This window comes from Gymnoscopelus microlampas (assembly GCF_963454915.1).
Source record: "Gymnoscopelus microlampas genome assembly, chromosome: 15".
NCBI lineage: Eukaryota > Metazoa > Chordata > Actinopteri > Myctophiformes > Myctophidae > Gymnoscopelus > Gymnoscopelus microlampas.
This window is the reverse complement of record NC_139952.1, coordinates 7,008,073-7,035,780: the sequence shown is the minus strand read 5'-3', so window position 1 is coordinate 7,035,780 and position 27,708 is coordinate 7,008,073. Positions and strand designations below refer to the sequence as shown.

General features: G+C 41.5%; 1 protein-coding gene across 4 annotated transcripts in view; it reads left to right on the top strand.

Annotated features, from left to right (window-relative positions):
- The window catches only part of phactr4a (phosphatase and actin regulator 4a), a 369,306-nt gene extending 346,126 nt beyond the window's left edge, over positions 1 to 23,180 (top strand). For all 4 annotated transcript variants that reach the window (XM_084080249.1, XM_084080250.1, XM_084080251.1 and 1 more), the window contains 9 exons: positions 1,182 to 1,573; positions 2,717 to 2,958; positions 4,311 to 4,606; positions 4,975 to 5,137; positions 6,367 to 6,422; positions 10,857 to 10,918; positions 13,137 to 13,274; positions 18,100 to 18,176; positions 20,593 to 23,180. In XM_084080249.1, the coding sequence (XP_083936375.1) occupies positions 1,182 to 1,573; positions 2,717 to 2,958; positions 4,311 to 4,606; positions 4,975 to 5,137; positions 6,367 to 6,422; positions 10,857 to 10,918; positions 13,137 to 13,274; positions 18,100 to 18,176; positions 20,593 to 20,608 (1,442 nt within the window). In that variant the 3' untranslated portion in view covers positions 20,609 to 23,180. The remainder of the gene's footprint in view (positions 1 to 1,181; positions 1,574 to 2,716; positions 2,959 to 4,310; positions 4,607 to 4,974; positions 5,138 to 6,366; positions 6,423 to 10,856; positions 10,919 to 13,136; positions 13,275 to 18,099; positions 18,177 to 20,592) is intronic.
- Positions 23,181 to 27,708: the final 4,528 nt, after the last annotated feature.

The window sequence follows — 27,708 nt, the reverse complement described above, 5'->3', positions numbered from 1 at the left end:
AACGGGGGGGGGGGGGGGGGGGTTCAGCCCGGACAGTTTTGTCAACGGGGGGGGGGGGGGGGGGGGGGGCGGTTCAGCACGGTGCCCACCGGACAGTTTTGTCAACGGGGGGGGGGGTGAGAAAAAAAGGACGCTCTGCTTCTAAATTCCGCCGATTTTCGCCGTTTTTTTTTCTCACGCTGTTAGATAAAGCCCCCAAGGTTGGTGCCCTGTGCTGCTGCGCTGATTTTATCCGCCAGATTGGGACGTTCACGGCATATTTTGCACCATTACGGTGCGTTCATCATCGGTGACGAGTGCCTCTAACAGCCGCTGCTGGCTGCGTGCACGCAGCAAGGCAATGCGAGGCGATGCGAGGCGACGCGAGTCATATCTCTACCCCTGTGCCTAATGGCTGTACATGGGGCCGACGGGTGCTTTAGAGTGATTGTGTGAGTGTGGCTTCAGGAAGTAAATTCCTAGCCTCGATCTCCAGGCTTTTACTTTTTTAGCTTTGCTAAAAAATAAAAGCTTGGAAATTCCTGTCCCAGCTGTTGGTGCGCAGAAGCGCCTCGCGTCGCCTGATGTGGTGCGCATTTTTTATTTTGGGTGCGCATGCGCACCTGCGCACCAGTTATGTGCACCCCTGAATATAAGGGTTTGATTATTGCTTTGTGGTCGTCTTTGACAAGCAAGGTTATTATAGTTAAGTTAGTTAGTTTTGTTTAGTTTTTACTTTTTGTTGTCAATTTCAGTTTGGTTTTGCGACTTTTTTAAAGCGGTTTTGCTAGGTTGGTTTATTTTCTATTTTATGAAAAGGCGTAGTTTTAGTTTAGTTTTTGTTTGTATTGTAATATGGGGTAGTCAGGGGCCAGAAACATAGCAAAAATGTTCTCGAAAGTTTTTGACAAAGCCCAAAACAAAGGACATTTCCTTTAAGATTTTAGTTTTTTTTTGTTTATTTTATAAACACTATTTTTTTGGTGTGTAGCTAAAATACATACATTTTATCCAATTCTTGTTATTTTATTAAGTGTTTTTTTTTTTTTTTTGTGATTTTTGTGACCTATTTTTTTCCACCCAGTGCCAATTGTCTATTTAATCCTGGCCACTACTCTCCCCCTGCCAGCCTAGTGAGAGCCCAGAACTATTTAAACATTGTATAAAGTTTTAATTAACTATGGCAACCCTGATCTCCACAGCGGAGCTCTCCCAGCCTGGCAGCAGCGGCGGTGGCAGCATCATCGTGGTGGCGGCGCCCGCCAAGCGCTCTCCGCCCACCCCGCCCAAGAGGATGACCCCCGTCACCAAGCGCCACGCCTCCGCCGCCGCGGACCCCCCGTCTGCTGTGGCTCCGCCCCCAGAATCGTCCTCCTCGTCGTCGGCGACCTCGTCCGACCACGCCCCCGGCGCCCCGCCCCCGTCCCTGACCCAACAACAAGCGCCGGAGAGGAAACCCGAACTCCTCCTCCTCCAGCCTCCCCCCTCGGCGGCCGTCGACCTTTCGCCTTCGCCCCCGTCCCACATCCCCCCGTCCCCCCCCAGGGGTCAGTCGCTGACTCAGCCCCTCCCCCCCGCCTCTGACGCCACACAAGTAAGTCTGTCGGCCTCGGGGAAATTGGGCCTCTTCCGTATTTCCTTCACAGGTGTTAACGATGATACTAATGAAGGCTCTGTTCTATTCTTGGTCAAACAGAGTCAGGGTGCTGGTATCGTGCACGTTGGCCCACTGGAAACACTCTCAGGGTTCCTCGAGGGGGTTTCCGAATGGGCCCTTACGCGGGTGTAACTCTGAGAGTGTGCAAATGGAACCAAATGGACCCGGGAGGGTCCATTTGGTTCCATTTGTACACTCTCAGAGTTATGGAGGTCCTTGAGTGTTGAGAACCACTCTCCTACACTAAATGGAACAGAGCCTTCATTAGTACCAATATTAACACCTGTGAAGGAAGTAAGGAAGGGGCCCAAAGTTTTTTCCAATATGGCTGCTGTGCATATTAGAGCCTATTATGTGAGATAATCACTCATTCTTTTGCATAATCTTCGGATGTGGTTCCATTCGTCTGTATACAGTACATTCATCTAACAGACGATCTGCAGGCTCACAAATTGTTGAGATATGATGCTTTGTGAGCTTGTAGATCACCTATTTTCTGCTATAAAGGAAAAAATATATATACAATTATGTATACGTATGACCTTACGTATTTGGATTACAGGTACTGGTCATTGTCAGTCATTTATTTTTTGTATATTTCAGTTTGTCATTCATTTGTCATTTTGTGTTTACAAAGCCTAAAAGGCAAAACAGAAATCAGTTATGTTATTGTTATTATGTTCCAACGTTAAAGGGATAGTTCACCCCCAAAATGACTTTTTTTCTATCCATTAGTCACCCCATGGATACTTGAATTCATGGATATTCTTTGTTTTTTTTCACATTCCTGAGCCAATAATTTGATGACCGGTAGCGGTTCCGGTAGGAGACACAAAGAGTCTCCTTTGTGTCTCCTACCGGAACCGCTGCCTCATCAAATTATTGGCTTAGGAATGCGACACACAAAAAAAAATAAAAAATTCAAGCGTCCATGTGGTGGCTATCGATATATACATTTTTTGGGTGAACTATCCCTTTAAATGCCCCCAAAAACACAATTCAAACCGTATTAATCGCAAATGATCTGCATGACGATTAAAACGTCGACTCAAACTAAATCTCCTGATTTGGCGTACACAGGCCTCTGTCCAGGTGGACCCCCCCACGCCGACCACGGAGCCCCCCGGCGCGCCCCCCCCCAGCGCCATCCCCCTCCACATCCTCATCCAGAGGGCCCTGGCCAGCCCCGGCCCGGCCGTGCCCAACCCGGACGGCTCCCAGCGGGCTCACTCCATGCTGTTCGAGTCCCCCATCGAGATCCTGGCGGCGGCCGAGGGGGGCTCCCGCTACTCCCTGCCCATCACCATCGAACCCCTCCGACTGTAAGCTGTGTGACGACGGGATTATTAACCCGTTGAGGCCTGAGGTTCCGATTCTGCAAAATGTCTTCTAAAATCCATGTTTCTATATCAGTGGTTTTTTCAAACTTTTTCATGTCAAGGACCCCCAAAAATGATAGGAATTTGGCCGCGGACCCCCATCTCAAAATATTTTGTTCCAGGGACCCCCCAGAAGCAAAGATTTGAGTAAAAATGTTACCTTTAAAAAGATATGTATTCAAAGATTTGCACACATTTTCGCGATTTTTTCAAAAATAGCAGATCTACAAGCTCGTAGCGCGGCACTCGGTGCCGCGATACGAGCTTGTAGATCTGCTATTTTTGAATAGCCCAAAGTGTAAAAGAATGCTTTTTTAGCTCAGATCAAAAAGTGACACAGATGCGTTCCAGGTCTCGATGGGTTAACAGTGGTGGAAAAATAGTACTCGAATGCTTTACTCAAGTAAAAGTATCGATACTGCAATGTAGAAATACTCTGTTACGAGTAAAAGTCTGGGATTCAGAATTGACTTGAGTAAAAGGACAAAAGTATTGGCATCAAAATGTACTTAACCCATTGATACCTGGAACGCATCTGTGTCACTTTAGATTTCTTTGGCTAATCAAAAATAGCAGATATACAAGCTCATAGCGCGCTACGAGCTTGTAGATCTGCTATTTTTGAAAAATCATGATACATTTTTTTTATATTTTTTTCCGATTTTTTTTTAAGGATTTAGATTTTTTTAGACGCGGCCTCAGGTCTTAATGGGTTAAAGTACCAAAAGTACTCATTATGCAGAAGGTCCCATTTGACAAGTTTAAAAAAAAAAGAACTTTTGAAAATGGCAGATCTACAAGCTCACAATGAAATGCGACACATTGTGAGCTTGCAGATCAGCTATTTTCAAATGGCTGAAATGTACAGGGTAGGGCTGAAGTGGTTAATGTGTCTGTTGTAATGATGATAAAAATCTACAAAGTAACTAGTAACTAAAGTTTTCAAATAATTGTAGTGGAGTAAAAGTACAATATTTGCCTCTGAGATGTAGTGGAGTAGAAGTAAAAGTATTGAAAATTGGAAATACTCAAGTAAAGTAAAACATTGATTAATGAACTATGACGTCAAAGTCCAGCAGCCAATCCCAGCACTTTTTTTAGCCTAATTATTCAGAAAACCCCAGACCACAGAAAATCCACTGAATGTTCAAAGTTCAGGTTTTTTGGGTGTAATTGAGGTCATAAAAAAAAAAAATAATGTCATGAAACCTTTAAGAACCCCTGCAGTAAATAACACTTGATTAATATTCCTATATAGTTGTTTAATAATACGTGTGCCTCTCTCTCCTCTCCAGGCAAGAAGACGACGACTTCGACATGGAGGAGGAGTTGCGGAAGCTCCACCCCCACCCGCCCAGCAGGGCCGAGGCGCCGTACCGCGGCGGCAGCGGGGGTCCGCGGGAGCTGGAGCCACGCAGCCGCAGGGGTCTGGCGGAGGACCCCCGGGTCAGCGTCATCCCCGAGGGCCACGGGGGGCCCGGGGACAGCGAGGAAGACGACGAGGAGGAAGGGGAGGAGACCGACTCCGACGGACCCATCCTGTACAGAGACGACGATGATGACGACGACGAGGAGGAGGATGTACCCACCAGTAAGTCGATGTCAAGGACCTCCATAACTCTGAGAGTGTACAAATGGAACCAAATGGACCCCGGAAGAGTCCATTTGGTTCCATTTGTACACTCTCAGAGTTACAAAACCGTAATTTGGAACAGTTAAAGGTAACGATACAGCCATTGTATCGATTTTGAATAGGCTCTATGCACAGCAGCAACATTGGAAAGAAATTAGGCTGCTTCCTTACTTCCTTCCTTCACAGGTGTTACCAATGATACTAACGAAGGCTCTGTTCCATTCTGGTCAAACAGAGTCAGGGTGCTGATTATTGCGCATGTCGCTCCGGTTAACGGTTAAAGAGTGTCCGCTAAATGCTTAAATTGTACTTTGTGTGTGTGACAGGTGGTCTCGCCAGCCGTATAAAGAGGAAGGACACGTTGGCGCTGAAGCTGGAGCGAGAGGAGCGGGAGCAGCGTGACCACGACAGCCAGGAGGACGGCACGAGCTGGCAGAGCAGAGAGCAGTGGCTGGCCGTCAGGAACAAGATTGGCACCGCACTGTCACGGTAAAAAAAAAAAAAAGCACATCCGGAGTGTTAACCCAACACATCCTGTCTGGTGTTTCCCACTTTGTGTCTGTCTATTGCCGTTTAGTTTGAATGAGTTTTTTTTTTTTTGTTGTCAGAGTTCTTTGGCGGTGACGTCATCACCACCCATAATACCAGGCCGAATGTAATTTAATTTAGTTAACCCATTAAGACCTGAGGCGATTCTTAAATTTTTTTTTCTAAATTTCTAAATCAGTTTTTTTTTTTAAATCGAAAACATTCTTTTTCAAGATTTTTCAAAAATAGCAGATCTACAAGCTCATAGCGCGGCACTCGGTGCCGCGCTATGAGCTTGTAGATCTGTTATTTTTGAATAGCAAAAGAAATCTAAAGTGACACAGATGCGTTCCAGGTTTTAATGGGTTAATTTAGTTCTGTTAAAGGGGAAATCCACCCATTTTCAATATTTAACTATGTCATTAATATAGCATAAAGGAGTTGTGTGGAAATAAGAAAAAAGTTCCCCCCTTTCTGTGTTGCCTTGAACTGGAGGATTGATTTTGGGTTTAACATTGCAAATTACAACATGATGACTCATCGTGTTGTAATTTGCCATGTTAAACCCAAAATCAATCTTCCAGTTCAAGGCAATACAGAAAGGGGGGAACTTTTTTCTTATTTCGACACAACTCCTTTATGCTATATTAATGACATAGTTAAATATTGAAAATGGGTGGATTTCCCCTTTAAGTTAATGTTGGTTTGCAGTGGTGGAAAAGGTTGTCTAATGTTTTACTTAAGTAAAAGGATCAATACTGCAATGTAGAAATACTCTGTTACAAGCAAAAGTCCGGAATTCAAAATTTACTTGAGTGAAAGTACAAAAGTAGAAAGTACTCATTGTGCAGAATGTCCCATTTCACAAGTTCTCAAATGTATACAAATCTATTGAAAATAGCAGATCTAGTGTCTAAGTGTATATATAGGGCTGAAGAGTATGTTTTGTAATAATAACTAATAACTAAAGTTTTCAAATAATTGTAGTGAAGCAAAAGTAAAATATTTGCCTAATGTAGTGGAGTAAAAGTACATACATTTGGAAGTACTCCAGTAAAGTAAAACATTTCAAAATTGTACTTAAGTACAGTGCTTGAGTAAATGTACGTAGTTACTTTACACCGCTGGTTTGTTGTGATGCTGAACTTTGCGTGTGCGTGTGTGTGTGTGTTGTGTGTTGTGTTTTTAAGGAGGTTGAGTCAGAGACCGACGCCACAAGAGTTGGAGCAGAGAAACATCATTCCATGTAAGAGCTTCTATCAACCCTCCCTGTCTTACTAGAACCCGTTTATCAATATCGGTGGTGAAGTACATATTTGCTGATGCAAATGCTGATACACATTGGTTGAGCCGATATATATATTGGTCTCCTCTCTCTATCCCCTGGCTTACTAAGTCATTTCATGTCTTGTCTATTTTTTGAGTTTGGATTCCTCTGCACGGCAAGGCCAAACACTATTGAAAGCTCACTGGAATCACAATCTCATCATTTATTTCAGTGCTTTGGTTAGATTTATTTTCTTTTTTTGTTCTCGTTATGTTACAAACCACGTCATGTTTTTGTTTATTTAAATGTGTGGTTTCACCATGCCTTTGGGGTTAACCCATTAAGACCTGAGGCGATTCTTAAAAATGTTTTCTAAATCCTAACATATTTTTTCAAGATTTTTCAAAAATAGCAGATCTACAAGCTCATAGCGCGGCACTCGGTGCCGCGCTATGAGCTTGTATATCTGCTATTTCTGAATAGCCAAAGAAATCTAAAGTGACACAGATGCGTTAAGGGATAGTTCACCCAAAACATAACTTTTTTTCTATCGATTAGTCACCCCCTGGAGACTTGAATTCATGGATATTTATTAGTTTTTGTCGCATTCCTAAGCCAATAATTTGATGACCATCGGACCGATAGGCAGCGGTTCCGGTAGGAGACACAAAGGAGACTCTTTGTGTCTCCTACCGGAACCGTTGCCATCATCAAATTTATTGTCTTAGGAATGTGATAAAAACTAAAAAAAAACATGCATTAATTCAAGGCTCCATGGGGTGACTAATCGATAGAAAAAAAGCCATTTGGGGGGTGAACTATCCTTTTTAAGCTGCGCTCGCACAACAGCAGAATCGGGGAGATTTGTGATCTGCCCAGAATGATCCTTTATGGTGAGCGGTTCAAGCATCCAATCTCGAACCCCCAGATCTGCTCACATTGATGGAGGCCGCGCTTATCTGGATGATTATGTCACAACTGACTTAGTGGAACACAGAGAGAGAGAGAGAGAGAGAGACGAGTGTACAAGCAGACAGAAGTTCAGTGAAAAAGAGGAGTTTTGACATGAGGACCGATTGAAACACCCTGTTAATTGCGCCACATAATATATTAACCCATTGAGACCTGAAGCCGATTCTACATGTCTCCTACATCTCAACAGTTTTCTGAAAAACGTATGTTTCTACATCAGTGGTGTTCAATCTTTTTCATGTCAAGGACCCCCAAAATTACATGTATTTTGCCGAGGACCCCCATCAAAATATTTTGTTCTAGGGACCCCCCAGAAGCAAAGATTTGAGTTAAAAATGTTCGCTTTAAAGATATATATATTCAAAGATTTGCACACATTTTCACGATTTTTCAAAAATAGCAGATCTACAAGCTCGTAGCGCGGCACTCGGTGCCGCGCTATGAGCTTGTATATCTGCTATTTTTGAATAGCCCAAAGTGTAAAATAATGCTTTTTTAGCTCAAATCTAATCTTAAAGGAAACACATTAAAAGTACATCAGAATACAATGTAAAAAACTTCAGAAGAATAATTTACTAATCTAGAGAGAAGATAATATGATAGTCTTCAGTAGTGGGTGATGCACCAAGATTTCAAAAAGAATTGAAAGATATGAAAATACATGTAGTGCGAGCCAAGCTTTAGTGTGTCTTACAGGAATAATATTAACCACTTAAGCCCTATTTAAAAAGCAACAACAACAAAAATCCGATCTACAGGCTACACATTGCGTTGTGAGCTTGTTGATTGGCTATTTTGGCTGTTTAAAACTTTATATTTGTGCCTATGATGACCAAAATAGGGATGACAAGTTGAAAGTGGTTCATGTGGACTCCGTTATGCCCCCTTGTGGTCTGTTTCAGAAAAACACAATAGGTTGTATATGAACGGCACATGCTAGGAGGGCAACAACAAATCAAATACTAATATGTATCTCACACATCCATAGCCTTAGTTATTCACAGAGACGACAATAAAATAGTGTTTGAGCAAGTTAATTAATGCATTAACCCATTGATACCTGGAACGCATCTGTGTCACTTTAGATTTCTTTGGCTATTCAAAAATAGCAGATCTACAAGCTCATAGCGCGGCACCGAGTGCCGCGCTATGAGCTTGTAGATCTGCTATTTTTGAAAAATCGTGAAAATATTTTTTTATATTTTTTTCCGAAAAACTGTTAGGATTTAGAATGTTTTTAGAAGCGGCCTCAGGTTTGAATGGGTTAAGATTACTGTCAGTAAGGGACTGCCCTGTTGAATGAAATGGTACAGTCCTGCTGGGATGTTCCAACAATGTGGGCGGGGGTGGGGGTTAGTTGAGAACATGGAAGGTGTTGCTTGGTACGCAGTCATTCTGTGAACCACTGAACAGAGGCGTCATTTCAGAAAAGAATAGAGGGTGTCAAAAATAAGTTACCACTTCCAAAACAGCGACTACACCTGTAGTGTGTTTGCTATTATTGGTATTTTTGAAAATAATGTAAACGTGAAAGTGGTCAATTATAAGTACTAGACCATACCCGTCGGGGGGGATATGAGCACCCAAAGTGCATCATGGTCCGCTTGTTTCATGGATGTGGCAACACTGGCGCTTGTGTCACGCCCATGATTTGGCAACCCGGGAGCCAGCGAACACAAAAACGCCTAATAAACAGCTGACATTTGGCGATAGCGAAAAACGGGCTTCGGTGTTCCGTGCACAATGGTAATGGTCAATGGCTGTGTGCAAATGCAGAGCAATAGGCTCTATGCACAGCAGCCATATTGGAAAGAAATTGGGCCTCTTCTTACTTCCTTCACAGGTGTTACCAATGTTACTAATGAAGGCTCTGTTCTGGTCACTAGAAACACTCCATTTTGTTTCCCAAATGGCCCCTTATGGTGGGTGTGTAACTCTGAGAGTGTACAAATGGGAACCAAATGGACCCTTACGGGTCCATTTGGTTCCATTTGTACACTCTCAGAGTTATGGGGGTCCTTGAAAATAAGACAACCACTATGCCACACTAAATGGAACAGAGCCTTAATTAGTATCATTGGTAACACCTGTGAAGTAAGGAAGGGGCCCAATTCATTCCCAATATGGCTGCCGTGCATAGAGCCTATTGCTCCAGCCACCGAGGAGAACCGGGCAGAAGAGTTTTTGGGGGACTCGACGCTCACAGAGCTTTGTACAATTATAGGAGGATTAACACCCATTCTTTTTTTCCAACATTTCCAGAAAAAAATAACAGTTTTGGAAATTCAAGGTTTTTGCTCGAGAGCGATGATATATCACTTTATAGAGCGTTACTGTCACTTTATGTAGTTAGACTTCAGGTCGTGAAGTTTTCGATGCCGACTCGGAGTCGATCATCAAAGCAATAAAAGCTAAAATTCCATCTTCCACCATTTCATCGCTGTGCTGTCTCACGTTGTCCTCAAAGCACTGGGTCAAAACGCCGATGCGATGCGTTGAGACAATGCAAGGCCTTGTAGCAGAGAGGGGGGGAGAGAGAGAGAGAGAGAGAGAGAACGCAGGCTGATTAAAAGCACTCGTGTTACTACGCCACCATGGTATGCAACAGTGGTGGACAAAGTATATACTCGGGTAAATACTCGAGTATGCAAAAGTGAAAATGACTAAGTACGTATTTTTTTTTTATATCAATGCAACAAAAAAAAAAGTCAGATGTTCAGAAATGATCAAAAATAGTGAAATATCTACAACCTCACAACGCGTCGCACGTGAGACATCGTGAGCTTGTTGATTACTATATTTGAAATGGGGCTTAACCCAATAAGACCTGGAATTGTCTCATTTTTAGATTTGAGCTAAAAAGCATTATTTTACACTTTGGCTATTCAAAAATAGCAGATCTACAAGCTCGTAGCGCGGCACCGAGTGCCGCGCTACGAGCTTGTAGATCTGCTATTTTTGAAAAATCGTGAAAATGTGTGCAAATCTTTGAATATAAATACTTTTAAAGCAAACATTTTTAACTCAAATCTTTGCTTCTGGGGGACCCCCTGGAACAAAATATTTTGATGGGGGTCCGCGGCCAAATACATATCATTTTGGGGGTCCTTGACATGAAAAAGATTGTGCACCACTGATATAGAAACATAAGTTTTTCAGAATACTGACATTTAGGAGACATGTAGAATCGGCTTCAGGTCTCAATGGGTTAAGTGGTTATTTCATAATAGATTTTTGTAAGTTTAGGTCCCATCTTCGAAATGAAATCTTTTTTTACAGCGTAGGCAAATGAAATAAAAATACTAACACAATATACCGTACTCAAGTAAATGTACTTAGTTGCTGTCCTCCACTGGTATGCGAGCATCAGAAACCTGACTAAGCTGTGCGGTGTGTTTTTTTTCTCTCTCTCACTCATGGAATGTCTTCTCTCTCCTCCAGCCAAGAACGAAGACGACCGACGAATGGAGAGATGCGAGATCAAACGCAGACTCACCAGAAAGGTCAGCATTACACACACACACACACACACACACACACACACACACACACACACGCACAAACGCATGTGTACGCACTCACGCACGCATGCATGCTCACACACGCTTTTTGTATTACTGTACTCGTGAGGACAGTTAATGAATGCCATTTTTACCTTTCTGTTTGCCATTTTTACCCTTAACCCTTTAAGACCTGAGACAGTTTTTTGAAAAAAAATCGAATACAAATGTTTTCAAGATTTTTCAAAAATAGCAAATCTACAAGCTCATAGCGCGGCACTCGCTATGAGCTTGTAGATCTGCTATTTTTGAATAGCCAAAGAAATCTAAAGTGACACAGATGCGTTCCAGGTCTTAATGGGTTTTAAGACCGGGAACACATCTGTGTCATTTTTTGATTTCTTTGGCTATTAAAAAATAGCAGATCTACAAGCTTCTACGGGCTTGTACATCTGCTGTTTTCAGAGGTGTTTGTACCTCCAGGAAGTCGGGGCCCGCGTCTCTTCCAAACTACCGCCGCTTTTCACCCGCTAGTGCTGACAGAATGAACCTGAAGCTGGGGGTGAATAAATGAGGAAACGATGCAGAACACATGGATTAAAGTTCTCAGTCGCCAAGACTGATTTCAGTCATTTGGATTCCATGGAAGCCAGCATGTCTTCTATGGAAGCATGTTGCGCAGCAAAAATAGCCGATCTACAAGCTCTCAATGCGTCTCCGACGCATTGAGAGCTTGTAGAAAGGCTATTTTCGGTTATTTTAAGATTAGAGCATTTGAAGTGGTCAAACTAGCAATATGTTCAGAAGCATCTTCCATAATATCTTAATCGTCTCGGATATTTAATATAAAGGCAACGGTTAAAGCCTGAATCTGTGGATTTGTGTTTTTGAACCCGTTGGCAGTATGTAGAACAGCAGGACCAACATTGCTAAAGTGTCCTAATTTGTTTGTTCATCGTTTAGGAATCGGCGCTAATGTGTGTGTGTGTGTGTGGGGGGGGGGGTCCTTTCACACTGTTTCACAAATCGCACATTAGGTTTTCAGTTGTGAGATAACATTTTGCTTTAATCCATGGGAACAGCCGAACAGGGTTCGGATAGTTACAACAGCTTTAGATCGGGTCCCGTCTAGCCTCGATCTCCAGGCTTTTATTGTTTAGTTTTGCTAAAAAAAACAAAAGCCGGGACCAGCGCGTCGGTCTACCCGGTATAGGAAGTGTTTCATTTCCCCAACCAACCAGAGTGCAGTGGGCGCCGCTCGTAATGTTGTGTTGACATCAGTGAACCAATGGGATCGGGCGCATTCTCCCCGCGCTGATTTTAAACCCGCCCCTCTATACACGAAAGCAGGAAGGCTAGTGCAGCCTAGGTCCCGTCTAACCGAATCTCTGAATGACGTCATATTGTAGTTTTTTTTTTTTTCGGCTCTCTCCTAGTGGAGTATGCATTGCGCTTAACTCCCCCACATCTTTATTTTTAACCGTAAAACAGCCATTTCTCTTGTCCGCACCAGAATGTTACAAAGTCTGTCTCTCAAATGCTACCATACCTTAGGGAGAATAATCTCTATGCACAGTGGCCATATTGGGAATGAATTGGGCCCCTTCCTTACTTCCTTCACAGGTGTTACCAATGATACTAATTAAGGCTCTGTTCCATTTAGTGTGGCATAGTGGTTGTCTTATTTTCAAGGACCCCCATAACTCTGAGAGTGTACAAATGGAAGTTCCATTTGTACACTCTCAGAGTTACACACCCACCATAAGGGGCCATTTGGGAACCAAAATGGAGTGTTTCTAGTGAGCCAACATGCACGATATCAGCACCCTGACCAGAATGGAACAGAGCCTTCATTACTATCATTGGTAACACCTGTGAAGGAAGTAAGAAGAAGAGGCCCAATTTCTTTCCAATATGGCTGCTGTGCATAGAGCCTATTGGCCCTCACAAGTATAATAACACACACACACACACACACACACACACACACACACACACACACACACACACACACACACACACACATCGCGAAGCGACACGTTTCGAGCTTGTAGATCTGCTACTTTTGATGCTTTTGTGTGACGCTGTAGTATGATCAAGTAGGGGTTGATTTACAAAAAAAAAAACACCGTTTTAATATGGAGATAAGAGGTTTCCACCCGACAGAGACGATTATGTTAAAGCTCTAACAATGTGTCCCGTCTATCGTCTTCATCCTCAGTTGTCTCAAAGGCCGACGGTGGCTGAGCTCCAGGCCAGGAAGATCCTGCGTTTCCACGAGTACGTCGAGTCCACCCACGCTCACGACTACGACCGGCGCGCCGACAAGCCCTGGACCAAGCTCACCCCCGCCGACAAGGTGAGACCACACACACACACAGTACACACACACACACACACACACACACACACACATACACACACACACACAGAGTCTAATCCTACCGGAGACTCCGCCGGTCATCAAATTGTTGGCTCAGGAATGCGACGAAAACAAAAAAATCTCTATGTTTTCAAGGCTTCATGGGGTGTGTTATTGATAGATTAATTATTTTGGTGAACTACTCCTTTAACTCATTCATTGCCGATGAAATAAAAATAGTAATTGCGAACTGTGCCAGCAATTTTTTACATTTTCTTATACCTTTTTCAAGTAGTCACAGAATATTTATCTCCAGTATGATCGATCCCCTGATGGGTGATAATCACTGAGGGTTGCACTGTGTGGTTTCACAAAATAATGTCAACGAGGTCATTGGACCTCGTTGACATTAATTGTCTGCCTTTTGAAAATAACATAATAACATTGAAAAATACATAGTAAAACAAAAAGTGCTCAGGAGCCGAGATACAGCCTTTTTCAGTAATAAGTTAAACAAGAAGTGAATGGAGCAGCAAATCTTCAAATGATGATATCTTGAGTTTTTTTTTCTTTCTTTTGTTTTAAACGTCAAACACGTCATTGGCACGTTGCGCCATTGCGGTAAAAACACGTGAAACGCGTCAATGGCACTCAATGAGTTAACACGGCAGCGTGGTGAGATGGGTGGGCCGGGAGTCTAGGGGGGAACAACAAGGTCAGAGGAGCTCGTTCTGGTGTAACGCCCCTCACTCTAGAGAAGTATTTAGACAGGTACATGGGTTCCTCCAGAGTGTCTTAAAGATCAGGCCCATTGCAAGTTGCTGTACTCTTTTTATTTAGCCTTTATTCATACAGGTAAAATCACAAGCGTCGCAAGGCAGGAGAAATAAGTTTCACGCCATTTAGGCAGGGAAGCAAGTGCACCGTCCAATGGTGTCTGCCGTCGAGAGTTCTCAACGGTCCTGAAAATTAAAGGGTCTACACCATGAATTTTAACTTTTTCTTCATTTTTGTGTGTTTTTGGTCTCCCCCACCTCTCTTCTGTTCCAACAAATACCCGACTTCGAGCATGCAGGCTTTCATAGGCTATCTGTGTTTTTTATGTAAATTGGTCTGAAAACAGTCCGTCAGATTTGTTCCCCCACCCTACGTCACGTCTGGGAACAATTCCTCCCGTTTTTTAGTTGTAACCAAAAAAAAATATATATATATATATATATATATATATATTTTTTAAATTTTTTCTTATTTTTTTTTTTTACTTTTTCCACACAGAACCAGGACATAACATGCATACAAACTGGCTCAATAGCGCCCCGTGCCAAACAGGACAATGTGGTATTGCAGGTGAAAGTGCTTTATAAGCCAGAGAGAAGTTAGTTGGAATGAGTATATCTGAGGCTTGATTTAGGCTCAAACCTTTTGAAAAACGTTTGAGGGACATAAACAATATGATATCAAATATTATTATTATTTTTTAAATTCATGGTGTAGCTCCTTTAAGACCCGGCCCTAACTGGACCGGCCAGAACAATTACCATAATTGCAGGCCCAATTGCTCGATGTTTTGAGTTTTGGCCATTTTTGCCTAGGACGGTCGGAAGGCGACAAACTAGATACCTGTGTAAGGTTCCCTTTGAGCTGCATCCAACGCAACCACTGCCATTTGTTTTTCTTCTTTTTAAAAAAAAACACATTCGGTGCCAGAGTTGTATTAACCCATTAAGACCTGGAACTGTGTCATTTTTTGATTTGAGCTAAAAAGCATTATTCTACACTTTGGGCTTTTCAAAAATAGCAGATCTACAAGCTCGTAGCGCGGCACCGAGTGCCGCGCTACGAGCTTGTAGATCAGCTATTTTTGAAAAATCGTGAAAATGTGTGCAAATCTTTGAATATATATATTTTTAAAGCGAACATTTTTAACTCAAATCTTTTCTTCTGGGGGGTCCCTGGAACAAAATATTTTGATGGGGGTCCGCGGCCAAATACACATAATTTTGGGGGTCCTTGACATGAAAAAGATTGAGCACCACTGATACAGAAACATACGTTTTTCAGAATACTGTTGAGATTTAGGAGACATGTAGAACTCGGATCAAAACTAAAAAGTTAAGGAAATATGGAATTTTTTTGCAAGTAGATAGAATGGGAGTGGACGTGAGCCCGTTCTCTGTCCCTTCCTTCTCAGAGTCACCGTGGGTGATTCCAGAGCTGCGCTAGACCTCAAAGATTGAGAGCTTTAACATAGAGCTTTAACATATCGTTGTTGACGGGCCGAAACCTCTTATCTCCATATTCAAACTTTGTGTTTTTTTTTTGTAAATCAGCCCCTACTTGATCATACCACAGCGTCACACAAAAGCATCAAAAGTAGCAGATCTACAAGCTCGAAACGCGTCGAATTAGAAAGTTACGGTTTTGGACGTATGACATATTTTGGACAAAGATGCTAATGTATCCGTGAGGAGACTCAAAGTTGACTCTTTGAGTCTCCTACCGGAGCCGCCGCCGGTCATCAAATGATTGGCTTAGGAATGCGTCAAAAACAAAAAAACATCCATGAATTCAAGTCTCCATAGGGTGTGTAATCGATAGGAAAAAAAAAGTCATTTTGGGGGTGAACTATCCCTTAAAGAAACCCGAGGCTCGGCTCGGCTCGACCAATTAGCATACATTTTCGGCTCGGCTCGAAAACTTCGGGTCGTGTCGGGTTCGTCAGAATTTGAGAATTCTATATGCCATCAGGTCAGGTCGGACTTTAAACTTTTAAAAGACCTACTGTAGGTATGATCAATGCCTCAATCTTACTAACTACGTACAAGCAGCAGGCACCAACTACTGTAGAAGCGCTGCTACCCTCTACTGTCCATTGGCATCACACGGGGGGTCCCCAGCCAAGCGTGTTAATATAGCATTAAAATCTGTTTAACCACTGTAACCCTATACTGTTATACATTGTCTTGTTCAAGTGTCCCTGGCACAAAATATTCTCAGATGGGAGGGTCCGCGGGCAAACACATTCATTTATTTCAGGGGGGGGGTCCTTGACATGAAAAGGTTTGCGAACCGCTGCCTTAGCGTGATGTTGCGCCGTGGTCCGCCGTGAGAGGATTTTCATTCCGAGCGGTATGAAGAATCCCAGGAATGTTAAATGAGCGCAGCATAATGATGGCTCTGTTGAGTTCTACACCGTGGCATTACCTGCTCCACTGAAGCCTGTTGGACTGTAATGTGGAAACGCGACGCAAATTATGGAAACCTTGTATGTCCAGAACCGTTCCTTATTTATTATTATTTAAAAAAAACATTTAAAATGGTGAAAATAGCCGTCCTACAAGCTCACAGGCGTGTGAGCTTGTAGTTCGGCTATTTTCACTATTTTCGACTTTTTGTGCGACACTCGTGTATGCTGAAGTAGGGCATTAATTAACGAAAGTTGTAAAAAGTTGAAATATGGAGATACGAGGTGTCTGCTCGAAAGCGATAATATTATAGGCTCTGGCATGCTGGATTTACTGATAAGAGGTTTTGAAAGAACTGCTTCTGTGAGAGCTCTTGTTTCCACTTGTTTGTTTAACCCAATAAGAGCGGGAAAGCATCTCTGTGTGTCATTTTCAGATGTCTTTGGGCTATTCAAAAATAGCAGATATACAAGCTCATAGCGCGGCACCGAGTGCCGCGCTATGAGCTTGTAGATCTGCTATTTTTGAAAAAACGTGAAAAATCGTGAAAATCTTTGAATATATATTTTTTAAAGCGAACATTTGTAACTCAAATCTTTGCTTCTGGGGTTTCCCTGGAACAAAACATTTTGAGATGGGGGGGGGGGGTCCGCGGCCAAATACATATAATTTTGGAGGTCCTTGACATGAAAAAGCTTAAGAACCGCAACATAAGTTTTCTCAAAAAACGGTTAGGATTTAGAAGACATTTGTAGAATCCCCAGAAGCAAAGATTTGAGTTACAAATGTTCACTTTAAAAAAATATATATATTCACAGATTTGCAAAACTTCATAATTTTTCTAATAGCAGATCTACAAGCTCATAGCGCGGCACTCGGTGCCGCGCTATGAGCTTGTAGATCTGCTATTTTTGAATAGCCAAAGTATAAGAAAATGGTTGAGGTGGTTAAAATCTTAAAATGAGAGAGAGAGAGAGAGAGAGAGAGAGAGAGAGAGAGAGAGAGAGAGAGAGAGAGAGAGAGAGAGAGAGAGAGAGAGAGAGAGAGAGAGAGAGAGAGAGAGAGAGAGAGAGAGAGAGAGAGAGAGAGAGAGAGAGAGAGAGAGAGAGAGAGAGAGAGAGAGAGAGAGAGAGAGAGAGAGAGAGAGAGAGAGAGAGAGAGAGAGAGAGAGAGAGAGAGAGAGAGAGAGAGAGAGAGAGAGAGAGAGAGAGGTTAAGGTTGCAAATCGTGGCTGTCGGCCAGAAACCGAAACTATTGCTTTTCAGGAAAAGGATGGCTTTGGCAATGACAGTGAGTGTCACAAATTTGAAACACACATCAAAGAGCCTCTGAAAACAAGTCCCCAGGACGTTTTTGTTTTTGTGTTAACTATTTAGTCTTAATGTCTTACTGTACCACTGTACCACGTGCCGTTTCCATGTTTGACTTATAAAGTATTCAATCTATCAAACTCTTAACAACACAGAGCCAAAAGCCCTTCACCCTTCGCCTACACACACTGGTCCATACTTTTTTTTTTTGGGGCGTAATATATTTGTTTATGCCCATGTAAAGTCGCATCAATTCAAATTGTTGATGAATCATTAATTCACACTGAATTCACATCTATTCAATGCCTTATTAATGTCCTCTGTCAGGCTGCCATCCGCAAGGAGCTGAACGAGTTCAAGAGTTCGGAGATGGAGGTTCACGAGGAGAGCAGGATCTACACCAGGTCAGTGTCGTATGGCTCTTTGACACCGAAAAGAACTTAAGTTGAACCGTGTTGTTGCGTTCGCGTATTTCACAGCTTCTGGATGTTTCCATACGCTGGGTTTCACATAAGGCTCTCAGAACCTAATTTGGCCCCTGCTCAAGAGGTAGTTCTAACCCAGAGTTCTAGGAACCCAGAATGTTCTAGATCGTTGCATTAAGACAAATTGCAAGCTTGTGGATTGACTATCGTCATTTGTCCATGTATACCCTATGGAATTTATGGAATGCATGTGCAAAAAGAAAAAAACGGAATACTTCCTAAGGTTAAAGGGATTCTATGTAACTTTAAGCCTACATTTTAAAATATTTATATATATATACATATTTTGCATTTTTCCCCCTCTATCAGCCACTATATAATGATGCTGGGGTGTTTCCTGCATTGAAACACAGTCCTCTTTCTGAAATCCGTATTTTCCCTACTATTTATGTTTTGGTATCCGGCTCTGTCCGGGACGTAAATGAAACGCACGCATGTGTGCGTCCGTGCGCGTCCGTGTCCGTGTGCACTGTCCTATCAGCGTCCTCGCTCAATGTTCTGTGATTGACAAGCGAAGGTTGGCCAATCAGGTGGCGAGTTCGAGTGAAACCGAATGGAACCGAGTCCAGCCTGTGCGCTATTTTCTCCGCTGTTTTAAAACTTCAAAAAGCTCTCAAACTTCGATTTTGAGGCACGGACTTTACTTATAAGATATCATTCGGATAGAATTTAGTTGTTTAACTTCATATATGTGGTCAATTAAGCAGTCAGGTTACAGAAGTCAAGGCACAGACGGCTGTGTTGTTGACGGACAACGGATGCACGCTTATGAGAAACAACAAAAATGAAACCTGGCGAAACAGTTGCGTGCATTAGCACAAGATGAGGATAAAGGAAACATTCAGTCTAAATGTCCAGTTTGCTGATTCACGACAGCCTAAGTACAAATATAATTTATGAAACGTTTTTTTCTTTTACTCTCTTGGTGTTTTGTTGTAGGGGATTATCTGGCACATGTATCTGTTATGAAAGAGAAATTGTATCATGAGTGAAACGGCTATAGTCCTTGGGAAACCATAAACCTATGTAGGCCTACATCGAAATGAGTTGCCATATTTATATTTCCTTACAAATTCCTTACATTACAAATCTGGGATGCATTGTAGCTGGCGTGGCCATCCGTTGTCCGTCAACAAGCCGTCTGGTGCCTTGACTTCTGTGCCCTGACTGCGTTCGCGACTACACATGGACAAATGACATCGTCAACTTGCGACGGGGCATTGGGCTATTGAGTGACAATTAGCTGTTTCTAAAATATTTAAGGTGTTTTTTTGATTTTTTTATATTAATTATAGAGGGCAATTATAATGTATTAAGGCATATTTGGCTTATTAGCCAAGGATCCTTTTAAACTAAAATTTTAGTTTTGTTTTTGTACCTTCAGGGGTTGTTCATTTGTACCACAACTTCCTTGTTTGTACGTGCAGTCACAGGGAATACTTGTTTTATTTTATTACATGGAGCCATGTTTCTAAAACCCATTATTTGATTCCCTAAAGTGTTCTATTTATTTATTATTAAGTTTCTGTATTTCATTATTCATTTCACCTCTAAAACATGATATAAAGTTCCACGATTGACGACGTGTTCTAGCTAACTTCTCCTCCGTTCAGGCCGTGTCAGCCAAGCTTTATTGTTTGTTTTGTTTTCAGTACGTTGAAGTATCAGTCCTCGCGAGGCCTCGCTGCGTCTCGCTGTGTGGATGACGCAAAGCCTGTCTGCCAAGGCCAGACTCTTATCCCATTAAAACCAGGAACGCATCTGCGTAACCACTTTAACCATTATTTTATGCTTTGGCTATTCAAAAATAGCAGATATACAAACACAAGTGCCGTGCTATGAGCTTGTAGATCTGCTATTTTTTTGAAAAATCGTGAGAATTTGTGCAAATCTTTGAATATATATATTTTTTAAAGCGAAAATGTTTTACTCAAATCTTTGCTTCTGGGGGTCCCTGGAACAAAATATTTTGAGATGGGGGGGGGGGGGCGGGGGTCCGTGGCCAAATACATATCATTTTGGGTGGTCCTTGACATGAAAAAGCTTAAGCTGATTATAGCAACATACGTTTTTTTCAAAAAACTGTTAGGATTTAGAAGACATTTGTAGAATCCCCGAGAAGCAAATATTTGTTAAGTGTTATAAGTTACAAATGCTCGCTTTAAAAAAATATATATACAAAGATTTGCACAAATTTTCCTTATTTTTCTAAAAAATAGCAGAAGCTATGAGCTTGTATATCTGCTATTTTTGAATAGCCAAAGTTTCCCGGTCTTAATGGGTTAACAACTTTTCACCTTTTTTTTCTTTTTTCTCCATTGTCTTTTCCTACCAGATTTCACAGACCGTAGCTGTGGACACAGAACTCACAGAAGCAGCACTTAAAAAACACTGGAGAGCGACAGTTGATGACGAAACGGGGGCGCTGAGGAGGGGAATATCTCTTCAATATGACAGAGAGAGAGAGAGAGAGAGAGAGAGAGAGAGAGAGAACCAGGTAATGACTTGACTGGCTGGAGATTTCAGTCCCACTACTGCATCACGGCCTGCAACCTGACTGACTCTAGCCGAGGGGCGAAAATAACTACTGCTGAAAACACTGAATGTGGAACCACTGCAACGGACCCAAGATGTCGGCTAATAATATATTAAAAAAAGAAAATCCCCTCCGGCTTGCGGTACTGCACTGTATACGAGTTCCAGACTGTAGGCCAAAAAAAACGTTGGAGGGTGTTTTTTCTGTTGGTTGTAAACACTGTATTTTTGACCTTTTGGCCATAACTGGAGGGGGGGGTGTGTCCTGTCCTGTGCCAACACACTGTGACGGTGGGGAGGCATTGTTTTCCACGGTCCGCGCTTCCTCTGAAAATGCCCCCGTTTTTGTCATGAGAGAGAGAGACGGAATGGACAAGACCGCCAGGGCAATAGGCTCTATGCACAGCAGCCGTATTGGAAAGAAATTGGGCCTCTTCCTTAACTTCCTTCACAGGTGTTACCAATGACACTAATGACGGCTCTGTTCCATTCTTGGTCAAACAGAGTCGGGGTGCTGATATTGTGCCATGTTGGCTCACTGGAAACACTCTCAGGGTTCCTTGAGGGGGTTCCAAATGGCCCCTTACGGGGGTGTAACTCTGAGAGTGTACAAATGGAACCAAATGGACCCGTAGGGGTCCATTTGGTTCCATTTGTACGCTGTCAGAGTTATGGAGGTCCTTGAAATTAAGTTTTGAGAAGCGCTGCGCCACACTAAATGGAACGGAGCCTTCATTAGCACCATTGTTAACACCTGTGAAGGAAGTAAGGAAGGGGCCCAACGTTTTTTACAATATGGCTGCTGTGCATAGAGCCTATAATCAATGTGATGGAGATTGACGGCTCAGACGCTGTCCTCCTCAGTTATGTCTTCCTTCTTCTCGTTCTTCCGTCTTCCCACCGAGGACGAAAGAAAAAAACAAACGTTCAGACGAGGCCTTTCCCTGCCTTTTTTTTGTTTTTCTGTTTTAACAGGATATACCATATATGAATATATTTTTGTACACTCGAGAATCGGATCATGCACGAGATATTGGTTGAGGTAATTCTTCGGTTTAGCGTCGGTGGTACTCGAACCGCGTTAAGGCCTTTTTTAGAAAGCTTTCGGAAATGGCGAGCGAGCGAGAGAAAGACAGCCGATCTACAAGCTTGTGAGCTTGTTTTCAGGCTGCTTTCGCCGTTCGACGGGAGTATATAGGCCTCGCGTGGTTGATATCGGACACGACTTCTCTGAAATGAGACCATATTACTGTTATTTCACATTGTTTATATGTGATCATATTGGTACTGCATATTTCACACTGTTTAATAGGCGATTTATAAATATCGGTACTGCGTCTGAACATTTATCGGCGGGCGATCGCTGGTGCCAGCCTTAATTCTGATGAGAGCGAATATTTTCATATAACTAAATGTGAAATTGGTTTGTAGCACAACATTTAAAGTTGCTGTGATATTTCCTTGTTAAAGCAAAAATTGTCCTTAGTTAACGAGTTAAAGCTTCGTATTCTGATGTATCTTGACATTCTGAATCATTGCAATAGAGCGTTTGTTCAGATCTCCCCGTCTCTCCAGCTCTTCAGTAAAATACATAAAGAGCCGGAGAGACTGGGAGATCCCTGTTACGGAACAGCCACTCTATCACAGCAATGATTATTAGCAGACCATAGAGCTATTTAACTCGTATTTTGACAAATTAATATCACTCGCAGCACCTTTAACTATAAGTTGTAGCCCGTTCTGCATCAAGTGTTCAGCTCTTTGCGTAGACCCGACAACAGAGCGTTGATTTGCACCCCGTCGCCCCCTTTTTTTTTGCGTGCATTTTTACTGTATTTTGTCCTTATTTAAATGATTTTTCTTGCAGCACAAATTTTTGGTTTATTAATCTGTAAACAAGGCACCTTACTTTCATTTACGTGGGAGTGCAGAAACGTTAGAATTTCCGCAGCTTTGAAATTCATTTAATAACTACAAAGTCTGCGATTTATGTTGTCATTAAAATATTGCGGCAGGAAAAATGTTATGTTTTTATTTTTCATAATTTTAAGGTACTCATGTAAATGCGAGCCTACCCTGGCCGGCCGCCACTGTATAGATGAATCAACTTTATATTGTACATCCTCTTAACACTGACAAAAATGTTTTAATTGTAATTTAAAGTTCACCGTGGTATTTTCTAGTTTTACCAATGTTACACGAAAATAGCTGCAGAAAAGAAATTACTTCACTTTGAAGATGTATAGATGTTTTTCTGTTTTTTTTTTCTTTCTTTTTTAATATAATACAGAAGATCTTTAAGGCTGACTTGCAACCCACTGTACAAAATGAGCTGTTCACTTTTCAAATTAAACAATTCAAATTAAACATAACTTTTTTTGATTTTCATGGGAATGTATGTTGCAGTTATTAAAAAAAGAAAGAAAGCAATAATCAACCACGCAGTCATTAATTGCTTTATTCTGATCCAGTTTAGTCATTCACCCTTTAAGACCGGGAACGCGTGTGTGTCATTTTAAGATTTCTTTGGCTATTCAAAAATAGCAGATATACATGCATGTTCTCCCCGTGTTCCCTAGGGTAGGTACCCTCACAAAAACATGCAGTAATCCTGGTCACTATTCCGCCTCCCCCTGGCCAGCCGGGGCGCCTGATGGAGGGGAAGGGAACTGGTTGGAATAACGTGTTCCTTCCACGCGCTACGTCCTACCAGGGAAACTCTCCCCTGTCAGGTGACAAGAAGGTCAGTTGGCTCTCATGCATTGAAGGAGGCATGAGCTCGGCCCTGGCTTCCCTAGGTTGGCAGAGGGAAGGTAGTGCCCAGGATTACATAGACAATTGGCACTGGGTGTAAAAAATGGGGTTACAAAAATTGTGGGATAAAAATATATATATATATTTTTTTAATAGTAGATCTACAAGCTCATAGCTCTGAGCTTGTAGATCTGCTATTTTTGAAAAATCGCGTAAGTTTGTGCAAATCTTTGAATATATATTTTTTAAAGCGAACATTTTTTACTTTTACAACTTCTGGAGGGGGTCCTGGAACTAAATATTTTGAGATGGGCGGGGGGGGGGGTCCAACCATAACAAGATAGGCTGTACCAAAACAATAGCTGTTAGGCCTAGTGGAGACATCTAGGCTCTTACAAGCTGTCAATATAATGTATTGTAGATGTATTATAAATGATGGTAAAATATAAGGGTTAGATATAAGCAGCCATATTATTTCTTCCTCAGACCCACACATTTATACATGTTTGGCCACGGTCTTATACATATGTTGTGCCAGGGACCCCCATACATGATAAAATGTTTCAAAAAATATTCCAAATGTGTCACATTTCTTTCAAGATCTTTTGAAAGTAGCAGATCTCCGAGCTTGTATTATAGCCAATTTGTTAAAGTGGCCAAACTGATTTTTTTGAATGCTAAATTGATTAATTTTGATCGGAACCCCCTAAAGGACCCCTGGGGGTCCCTGGACCCCACTTTGAGAAGCACAGCTTTAGGGCACCAGCAGCTTTGTAGAAAATGACTCATCATTGTTGTATACTTGCTCCTCTCCCTGTTGTTTTTCCATTGGTGTCTGTTCAGGTCTTCAGTGGGAATATATGGCCTTTTAAAACGCCCAGAAGGGGGCAGTGTGTCTACTAAAATGTGTAGATTCATGACACTGCCGTCAGCACCCAAACGCCTAAATCCAATGAACTTCCTCCGAGCCAACAATACAAAGAATTGAATTTCAGGTTTTTATTTTTTCCTTTTATTCTTTTTTGAGAGAGATGTGAGAAATATACGTTGTCCTAAATCCAATTAACCCATTAAGACCTGAGGCGATTCTTATAATGTTTTTAATCCTTTCAAGATTTTTCAAAAATAGCAGATCTGCAAGCTCATAGCGCGGCACTCGGTGCCGCGCTATGAGCTTGTATATCTGCTATTTTTTGAATAGTCAAAGAAATCCAAAGTGACACAGATGCGTTCCAGGTCTTAATGGGTTAAGTGATTCAAAGCCAACAATACCAATAAATAATTGAATTCCTCTTTTGAGAGGGAGAGATGAGAGGACTACTGCATGCTTTATTCTTTTCTAATGGAATAATCCATTGCAGATTAATTTGATATGAACTAAAAATCCACCAGTGTACTGTAGCCTCTGTGGTCCATCTCCTTTATGTAGCCTGTGAATCAGTAGTGGAAAAAGTACTCACTCATTTTCAAATTGCCTATGTATAAAATAGGGCTAAAGTGGTTAATGTGTGTTTTATAATGTTAAAAATGTATATTTGCAAAGTAACTAGTAACTAAAGTTTAAAAATAATTATAGTGGAGTAAAAGTACAATATTTGCCTCTGAGATGTAATGGAGTAGAAGTGAAAGTACTGAAAATTGGAAATACTCCAGTAAAGTACAAACACCTCAAAATTGTGCTTGAGTAAATGTACTGAGTTACTTTACACCACTGCCTCTGTGTTCCGTCTCCTCTATGTATAGTACAGCAGATTAATGGCCATTTTTTTTCAAGATGGTCGCCACAATTGGTACACAATTACCTGACATCTCTGTTAGTCAGACAGCTGTATGGGGCCTTGTACTGTCTGTATTTGCCCTCATATTTTAGTATTAAACCGTATACATTATTAGTTAAGATGACAGCTAATTTAAACTTAAATTAATTGTATCTCTATGTTATTGGTCACAAATTAACATCAGCAGCCTATGCTAGTATAGTGTTTCTAGCTAGAATATGGGATTTTATTATGGTTGCCCCATCAATTGTAACACAGTGACCGGGGTCAATTGTAACAATGTGTTTTCAATGCAAGCAGATTTTTTTGTCAGGGATTCCATACTTTTATGTTAGTAAATGAACATATTTCACTAAATGTCACTACATTTCAAAGTAAAAATACATTTAGATAAGAAATAGACATACATTTGAAAAAAACTAATTGAAAAATAAAATAATTTGAATAAAGAAATAATAATTGTAATTACATATATAAAACATTCTTTTGTAAAAAAATATGTATTACTTTGTAATGTGCTTTAATTTGAGATATGGTGTGTTAATATGACTTATTTTTACAGTGTTACAATTGCCCCCGTCACGGGGGCAATTGTAACACTCTGACTTCTTGCATTAAAAGTAATATTTTCGTCTTGTCCTTACTAGTGAAAGCTTATAAACAGTATTAGTAAGTAGGGCACATATATATGTTTCTTAAAACAAAAGATGACTAGTATATTTCAAGTATTCTGTGAATTATGAAGGAAAATGTTAAGTGTTACTTTTGACCCCAGTCTCCCCCTACATAGATATATATCACTAGCCCTGCTCTGACAGTCAGTTCATAAGTAATCTAAAGTAAAACATTGTACCATTCTCCCATGGATGCATAGTCGTAACCTCCTTACATTCCAGACTTATCTAAGCAGATAGCAGACAGTTCTAAGGATTCTAGTGGAAACAGACTGATCAGTGCTAAGCAATATGATTATATAATTTCACTTCATCTATGCCACTACAATTTGAAAACAGCCGATCTACAATTACGGCAAACTGTGCGCTTGTAGATCTGCCATTGATGACCAGTTGGACAAACCTTAAATACATTAACTGTCCTACTACTGTAAGTATGTGCTGACAGCCTGACACCAACCCATTTGTTCCTTTACTCAAGTAATACAAGCTTTATACTGTAGTGCACGTACCTACCCTATATTGCATATTCTCTTACACATTATTATACGCATACACTCATACAGTACACACACACACACACACACACACACACACAGACACACAGACACACACACACACACACACACACACACACACACACACACACACACACACACACACACACACAGCTGCTCGAGACTCACACTTAGACACATACACATTACCAGAACCTGTGGTATAGAACTTAGCTGTTTACCACCGTTTTATTTTTTAAAAGAAAAGAGGGGGAAAAAAGAGAAAAGAGGAAAAAATGGAATATAGCTTTTTTATTCTATTTTCCCCAGGCTATTTTAATTTCACTATTCTACTGATATCTTTATTGTATGTATATATCCGGGCTTTACCAAGTACCAACATTCTATCCAAGACTTAACTTGTTTCAAGTTTTCGATTTTTTCGTTATTTAAGGCTTCGAGGCCTATCAGGCTCTCGAAAGCCTTATTGCATCTCTTGGCTTTCTTATTCTTCCGCCGGTTTTGGCAGTTCTGGCCTAACCGCGTGGTCACTTTTTATGAAACTCGGCAATATGGTAGAGGGCTATGCCAAACGGCGAAGACCCGAAACTCACAACCATTGGCCAAAGGCTGGCGCTATAGCACTCAATTGAACATGCCAACTTTGAACAGGTACAACTCATGCCCTGTTTGACCTACAGCCATGAAACTTCGATGCACACATGCGTCTCCTCATGCCTAACAACTTTCACTGTTTGACTTTTGACCTCTGACCTTTAGATCTCCCACCATTTTGAATTATATGAAAAGCAGTAAAAAGCAGTAAAAATCACTCTCCTCCTGGGATTTTTGAGCAATCTGTACGAAACTGTCTACACATGAACTTTGGACCAATGCCGACAGACGTGAGCAAGCAGATTTTCCATAAGTGAAAACGTTAAGCTTTTATTAGCCAATGAAAATTGCAGTTTTATGAAAATTATTCATCTGCCCCTAACACATACATGCAGACTCACATTTGTTTGACACTTTGCAATATTGTAGAGGGTCATTCCAAGTATCACTGAAACCAATCTTACTCCAATTGGTCAAAGGGGGGCGCTATAGCAATTTTTTGAAAATGCAAACTTTAAACAGGCAAAAGTCATGCCTCGTTTGGCCGACAGCCGTTAAACCTGCTTACACATGTGCCTTGACTCATGAGGAACACATG